This window comes from Nannospalax galili, unplaced genomic scaffold (genome assembly GCF_000622305.1).
Source record: "Nannospalax galili isolate Female #2095 unplaced genomic scaffold, S.galili_v1.0 scaffold64, whole genome shotgun sequence".
NCBI lineage: Eukaryota > Metazoa > Chordata > Mammalia > Rodentia > Spalacidae > Nannospalax > Nannospalax galili.
In genome coordinates this window covers 828656-836860 of record NW_008352316.1, presented here as the reverse complement: position 1 = coordinate 836860, position 8205 = coordinate 828656, and the positions used below count along the sequence as shown (strand labels likewise).

Genomic DNA, 8205 nt, shown 5'->3' with positions numbered 1-8205 from the left:
TTGAAACTTGGCATTTTAATAATGAAATGGAGATCTTTTTCAAAGGTTGAAACCTCATTTAATTTTATGTCTTATAGGATTTATACTGGGTACAATACTGTATAACTGTAATAATTCAACTGTAAACCTGAAAATGTACAGCCAGTTTTATAAGAGATACATCCTAGCTCTGAAAACTGTTATTGAATATGTCAATGCTGATGTAATGAAATGCTTCTTCTAAGTATATGGTTATTAAATAAATAATTAACTCTATAGATAGATGATAGATAGATAGATAGATAGATAGATAGAAGATAGATAGATAGATAGATAGATAGATAGATAGATGATAGATAGATAAAAAGGTAAAATTTAGGAGTTCTTCCAAAGTTAGGAATGTTAAGACTATTTTCCAGTTATTTCTCAAACTTGAAACAGCTTCTTCAACTGCTAAAATAGATCTCTTTTGAATGTTCATTTTGATATTAATTGTATAGTACTTTTTCCTTATAGATTGTTGAAATCTACTCTTTATCTGAAAACCTTGTATTTTTTCATGAAAATTCAATACATACTGAATTTGAAATACCTCATGGGTTTTTCTTGTTGCTCTAAATTGTTTTTCACTCAGAGTAACACACTGTAGTTTAATCATAGTACAGAAAGAAGACCTTAAGCAGAGACTCTGACACCCTTAAAACATTGTGGGCGTCGGCAAGTTTAGGGTCTAAACAAGGCATGGAAGAAGGCAGAGGGTTTGAAAGAGGGAAATGTAGAAGGTTCTAAAGAAGAAATGCTACAGTGCTGCCATACAGGTGGGAGGGCAGCAAAATGTAGCCTTGTGTAATATTTAATAGAATAGACTGGCAATAATCACACTTGGATTTTAGCCTTTTACTTAATAGTTATGAGATTTTGTACATGTTACTCAATTATCATGCTTCATGTTCCATAAATAGGTTAGTTATTTTAGTATCTACCTCATTGTTGTGAGTTTCATTTGAAATATATGTCAAGCATTCACAAAGTGACTCTCAAAATATGTTAGCAATGAAAAACAAAAATAAGCCAGCCTTTTCAACATCCTTTCAACAAATGTTTCTTGATCAACTGAATATCCATGGGGTTGGGGGAGGCACTAGCTACAAAGATCATTTATTATAAACATAAATGTAAAGAAAAGAAAAAACCCACTATTTACAGTTCACATTTCCTAGAGTCAATGCTTAATACAGAGCTATAGTTTTTATAACAGTATGTTATTGGCATAAAATAATTATGTAGTCCAATGGAATTGAATTGAGAATCCAGAAATAAACTAATATTTCTGTAGCAAATTGAATTTTGACAAAGGTGCTAAGAACAGACGGGGAAAGAGTAGTTTATATAGCAGGTGGTGACAGCTAATATCCACATGCAAAAGGACCTCTGCCTCACACCATATGCAAAAGTTACCATTAAATCTAAATTTAGCAAACTAAATAGAATAATTTCTAAAACTCTGAAGAAAACATTGGGTTAAATATATATGATCTTAGATTTGGCAGTGGATTCTGAATAACATAGCAAGAGCATGAGCAACAACAGCAACAAGAAAATGGATTTCATCAAAACTAAAAATGTGTGTGTGTGTATCCGAATGCATGCATTATCAAAAAATTAGAAAAGCCTCCTTACAGAATGATAGATTGTATTTGCAAATCATATATAGTGTTCCCTCTATCCACAGGGATTTGGTTTCAGGACCCCACTGTGATGCTAAAATCTACACATACATTAGTCCTTTACATACAGTGGGGTACTATCAAACCTACACATATCCTCAGATATACTTTATATTATCCTTAAAGTTACTTGTAACTAATAATTAACAAACTAATAGATGTTCTAATGTATCATTTAAGGGATAATGGCAAAATATGTGTACATGTTCAGTACAGATACAGAGTTTTTGTTTTTTTCCAAATATTTTCCATCAATGGTTGAATTCATGAATGTGGGATCCACTGATACTAAAGTCAACTGATTGACTGTTGTTTCATAAGGGTTTACTATCCAACATATATGAAAAACCTAGAACGCAACAACAACAACAAGAAACCCTTAACAGCTTACACTTAAAATGGACAGAAAAGTTTAATAGGCATTTCTCCAAAGAAGGTATACAGAGGGCTGGAGAGATGGCTCAATGGTTAAGAGCACTGGCTGTTCTTACGGAGGACCTGGGTTTGGTTCCCAGAACCCACATGATGGCTAACAACCGTCAGTAACTCCAGTTCCAGGGGATCCAGCATCCTCTTCTGGTCTCTATGAGCAATGCATGCAGGTGGTGCATCTCCATACATGCAGGCAAAACATTAATACACATAAAATAAAAATAAATCTTTTAAAACATTTCAAAAAAACATAAGAGACCAAAAGCAAATTGTAATTACCAGAGTATGGAAAGAAGGGAACATAGTTTAGGACTGAAATCTTTCAGAGTTAGGTAGATGTGGTAGTTATACAACATTCTGAATATACTAAATAAATTGTACACTTTAAAATCACTTCAGTTTTTAAAAAAAACTGGAACCATAAAGCTTTCAGAAGAAATATAGAATTTTCTTAAGAGAGAGGCAAAAAATTATTTAATAGCAATAAACAATAACCTTAAAATGAAGGTAAAAAAATAAATGAACTATGGAGATGTACTGCCGGGCAGTATTAAGGACCACTGGGAGTGAGGATCATGAACCTAAGATGCCATTGGTGAACATATTTGTGTACCACAACTAAAAATGGATAGAAGTTGATTTCATCACAATTAGTAGTTTTGCAAGATAAAAGGTAAAGGATTTGAGGATATGTACAGGAGTGATTGAAACCAATGACAAATGGAATTTCATTCCTGTTTAGTAGGGAGATGATAATACAGGAGTTAGACATGAAGGACAGTAAAATACAAGATCAGATAGGTATAAGATAGGAGGAACCTAATGATTGTTGAAATTGTTGTGTTCTAGAATATATTTTGATGCTATCAAGGACTATTTGTGAATGTATATTGTTCATTATATAAGGTTGAAAATTGCATGAAAGAGGACTCAAGACAAAGTTCAAGCTATCCCTTAGGTACTGTCTAGGACTGCCCTATCTTTCTTCCTTACTCCTTGAAAGCCTGTGGGAAGCTACTCTGATCCTGAGATGTGTCTGGACTACAGTGCTGTTTACTTTCACAGATCAATAAAACTGTTACAGGACCAAATTCACTAGAATTGTGGTCAGTAAGTATTAAAGGAAAAGAAAAAAATCTAAACTCTGCTTTATGATATTTAAGATTTAAAAGATTCTGATGAAAAATATTTGGAGAAGTCTTATAGCATTGCTTATTTCAGTAACTTGCCTAGTAGAGCTCACACCTTGGACAAGGCAGGTAGTTTTATTGTAGATTGGTAGTGTTCATTTTTAATGTGACTTCCAAAATATTATCTTGAATAAGTCCAATTGCTCTTTGAGCTCCCTTTAAATAGCACTTATTTTTCTTTGTGATATAATAAATACTCGAATCTGTCTCCTCTCTATTTAGCTTCTTCCATATTTTATAGAAGATTCTAAAGTGGCTGTTTTACCTCCAGTTTGGCAGTCAGCTAGTCAGTCCTCTGAGCTTACCAGATGGTAATACATTTAAGCAAACATAAACTTTGTACCAGACACTGTTCTAAGCAGTGTACTCATACTAACTGAAGTAGATTCCGTTATTAGCTGCATTTTCCAGATGTAGAAACTGAAGGGATGGCTACCTACCTACCTAGTTATCAGTGGAACAAAGTCCAAGCCCAGGCTTCTAGACTTTGTCAGTAATACAAGCTTTCATATACCATGTCAAGTGACTTCTTAATCTTTTTATTTTTATTTTATGTGTATGAGTGTATTGCCTGCATGTGTGTAAGTGCACCCATGTCATGCAATGCCCACAGAGGTCAGAAGAGGGCGTTGGATCCCCTGGAGCTGGAATTACAGACAGTAGTTAGCTGCTTTGTGGGTACTGGGATTCAAACCCTGGTCTTCTGCAAGAACAGCCAGTACTCTTAACTGCTGAGCCATCTTTCCAGCCCCCATGACTTCTTAATCTTAACAATTCAGTGGTTCCCATTATAGGATGAAGCTTAAGCTCCTAGGCATAGTGAATCAGATCACAAAAGACATCCTAATTCCAGGCTGCTTGTGTGGCCCCTGATACACAGTGCTTTTTCACGTGTGTACATTTACTCCCTCCCCCTTCAGCTTGCTAGCTCAGCTTGCTCAGGTTACCCTGCAAACTGAACGTGTTGGCACATTCCTGTAATTCCAGCACCCTAGAGCTGGAGACATGATGGTTGCAAATTCAAGATCAGCCTGAGCTACATAGTAAGACCCTGCCTCAAAAAAGCAGAACAAAAGATGTTTCCCCTTAAGCCTCATTCCACATTTGCCTTCTCGAAACCTTGACCTTTGCCTTGTGTTCCATTGCCTACATGTCACCCTGTCCCTTGTGTCTTTATCATTAATGTTATTCATTTCCATCATCACACTGATCACATTCGATGGAAACTATATCCATAGGCATGAGCTGTGTCTTATAATCATGAATCACACTTTGTAAAGTATGTTTGTTTGTTTATTTGCAGCTGATCATTCGTGCTCATGGCTTCCAGGGTCATAAACCAAAGAAGACACATGGGACTTCAACAACTTGCATCATTTGCAGAAACAGGAAGAAGTTTCCTAGGCCCACTAAAGGCCTCCAAGTTTATTATGGATGTAGAGCATCATGAAAGCGTGTTAATCAGCTCAACACTCAGGCTTCTTGGAAGTTTGGATTTAACCAGTGCAGTGGGGCAGCTTCTCAATGAAGCAGTTCAAGCACAAAATGGCACATACAGAACTGGAATCAGTACTCTTTTGTTTCTTGTTGGTGCGTGGAGTAGTGCTGTTGAAGAATGTCTCCACCTTGGTGTCCCCACTGCAGTAATAGTATCAGTAATGTCAGAAGGCTTGGACTCTTGTATTGAAGCACTAGTTTCCCTTCAAGTACCCATCCATGATATATCTGATCATATGAACAACACAAGTACAGCTTACAAAGAAACAGTTGATGTCAGTTTGTGTCCTTTTGTACAAGTTCCTTCAGATACTGGTTTGGTAGAGAAAAAGCATGATTTCAAAGATCCTGAGTTTCAATTAGTGGCCACTTACAATCTTTGTGGGAAACTTGCTAAATCACCTAAATTCTTCAAACCTTGGGTTAAGGTTGAAACAGATAAAAACTTACCACATGCTCTGAAAAACAGCCTGCATACAGACACCTACCACAGAAAGTCAGCACTAACTCACAGTAGGTATTTTCATAGGACAGATAATAGCCATTGGGTAATCAAGCCTGATGGATTTCTAGAATGTGGTACAACTTCTCCCCAAACTTCCAGATGTAATGATTTAGCAGAGTTAGCAGCTGGCTTGAGCCATGGAGACCACAGCAGTATGACAATGGCAGAAGCTGCAGTGAGACTGCAGTGGCAGAATTTGTGCCTGCAGCAAGCCAGCCGCACGATGCCACTTGTGTTTGACATTTCAAGACTCCTCACTTACTGTCTCCCAGGCTTACCTGAAACTTTTTCTTGTGTTTGTCTAGGATACATCACTGCTGTACCTGAGTCTAGTTTTACTCTGATCAAGGAATTGCAGAATCAACCTGTCCGGGTAGCTCTCATTGAGGGTGACCTCACAGAGAATTACCGCCACCTGGGATTTAATAAGTCTACAGATATTAAGACAGTGTTACATAGTGGGAAGCTCCCAATAAAGAGCTCAGAAGAACTGTGGACAAATCATGTGTTACAGGTGTTAATCCGGTTTAATGTGAACCTCATCCTAGTACAAGGAAATGTATCTGAACACTTGACTGAAAAATGCATGCACAGTAAGCGGCTGGTAATTGGGTCAGTTAATTGCAATGCACTGCAGGCATTTGCAGAGGCTGCAAGAGCAGTGCCAGTGACCTATGTTACACAAGTGAATGAAGACTGTGTGGGCAGTGGGGTCTCTGTGACTTTCTGGAGAAGTCCCCAAGACGTTAAAGATCCTATAGATAGGAGCAACAGAATGGCAATCTTGTTAAAAACAGAAAGAATTAATTTGATCACAGCCGTGCTCACTAGCCCAGTAAGTGCACAGATGCAAACCAAGGAAGACAGGTTTTGGTCTTGTGCATATCGTTTGCATCACGCTCTGAAAGAGAAAAAGGTCTTCCTTGGAGGTGGTGCTATTGAATTTTTATGCCTTAGCCATCTTCAAATTCTTGCTGAGCAATTTTTAAATAAAGGAAACCATGTCTATTCAGGATGGCTTCCTAGTAATTCCTCTTGGCTGACCTCATCTCTGTCAATCTACAGACCTACTGTTCTGAAGTGCCTGGCAAGTGGGTGGCACAAATACCTCTCAGCTGTCATGTGTAACACTGCCTCTCACTCATCAGCATTGGAAGCCAGCATGTTCATTCAACATCATGTACAAAATGCCAATGACTCTGGCTCTCCTTCATCTTACATCTTGAATGAATATAGTAAACTAAGTAGTGGAGTTTTTCATCCAGATATTTCAAATAACCTAGAGTGGGTTCCAAGAGTTTATGATAATGTTATACCAAAGATTGAGGCTTGGCGCCGAGCCTTAGATTTAGTACTCTTAGTACTTCAGACAGACAGTGAAATTATTACTGGACTTGTACATACACAGATGAATTCAAAGAAATTAAATGGAGTTTTATTTTTGTAAGGTTATCTAAATCTTTAAGACATAATATTAATAAATTTTCTTTCAGTTTTTTTTTTTTTTTGGTGTATGTGTGTGTGTATGCGTGTGAGGTGTGTGTGTACATATACATGTGTGCAGGTGGCCAAGGAGGCCAGAAGAGGGTATCAGAACCCCTGGAGCTGGAGTTATAGGTAATTGTAAGCTGCCCAGTGTAGGTGGTGGGAATCCAACTTGGGTCCTCTGTAAGAGCAGCAAGTGCTCTTAACCACGGAGCCATCTCTCCAGCCCTAATAAAAATTTTAATAGTCAAATCATAGTGCCTACATTGCTAGGTATTAAGAATAAAAAGAGTTGATACCTATCTAACTGCAATGTCTGAATTTTTTACCTTACTTGTAAGCTAACACTAGCCTATTACAGATTCATGGGTACTATAGGATATGTGAGACAGCTGGATCAGAGGCAAAGAGCTTTTACTATCCACAGCAGAAACTATCCAGAGTGTTATGTTGGTTTCATCAGTTCCCTTCTTTTTGTTCCACAAGAGGACACACAGGTGAGTTGGTTGAAGGGGAGGAACACTCAGCTTGGAATGGTCACTGCTTAAGCAGAAACAAACCTACTTGTCCACAGAGGTGATTAGGTCATTCAGGGTTGCTGAAGGCAGACCAGCCTTGGACATGGACTAAGTAAAAATCAACCAAGCCCTTACAATCTTCACATTTACAGAAAGTATAGAGACAGACACTTCGCAGTGGAGCACCTCTTCCATCAGTCTGTGTCAGTTTGTAGTAGGCTGGGGTTGCTGGAAAACCCGGGGGAATAGGATTGCTGAAAATTACTGTAATTTTGAAGATGAGATTCACTGATCAGAAAATGATAGAAATAGAAACTTCCCAGGGTTGGAGATCTAGCTCAGTGAAAATGATGACAGCAAGAAGGTACCAGCTTCCAAGATGCATTTAGAGTCTAATAAGCATGGGTCTTAAAATTAGGAGAACTTCACTCAGATTCTTCCTCCCTGGTGACTTTGGGCAAGTCATATTACTTCTCTTAAGCCTGCGTCTTTTTATCTGTAAAGTACACTTAACACTGAGAGGACTGGACATGACCTCACATCCCCACACAGAAGCACAGGCATCCCGCAAAACACACACACACACACACACACACACACAGACCCCAAACACAAAGGTAATGAAAATTAAATGACCATATGTTCTAGTTTGCCTTCAATTGCTATGACAAAACACTGACCAATACCAACTTGGGGAGGAAAGGGTTTATTTGGTCACAGTTCATCAAGAGCCCAAGGTAAGACCTGAGGGCAGGAGTCTTGAAGGCAGGAACTGAAGCACATGAAGGAATGGTTCTTACTGGCTTGGTTCCCTGGCCCATGCTCAACCTGCTTTTTTTACAATACAGGATCACCTGCTGGGCCTTCCAGTA

General features: G+C 38.2%; 1 protein-coding gene across 2 annotated transcripts in view; it reads left to right on the top strand.

Annotated features, from left to right (window-relative positions):
* The window catches only part of Bbs12 (Bardet-Biedl syndrome 12), an 11130-nt gene extending 4250 nt beyond the window's left edge, over window positions 1-6880 (top strand). For both annotated transcript variants that reach the window (XM_008849229.3, XM_029554153.1), the window contains exon 2: window positions 4632-6880. In XM_008849229.3, the coding sequence (XP_008847451.1) occupies window positions 4648-6777 (2130 nt within the window). In that variant the 5' untranslated portion in view covers window positions 4632-4647 and the 3' untranslated portion in view covers window positions 6778-6880. The remainder of the gene's footprint in view (window positions 1-4631) is intronic.
* Window positions 6881-8205: the final 1325 nt, after the last annotated feature.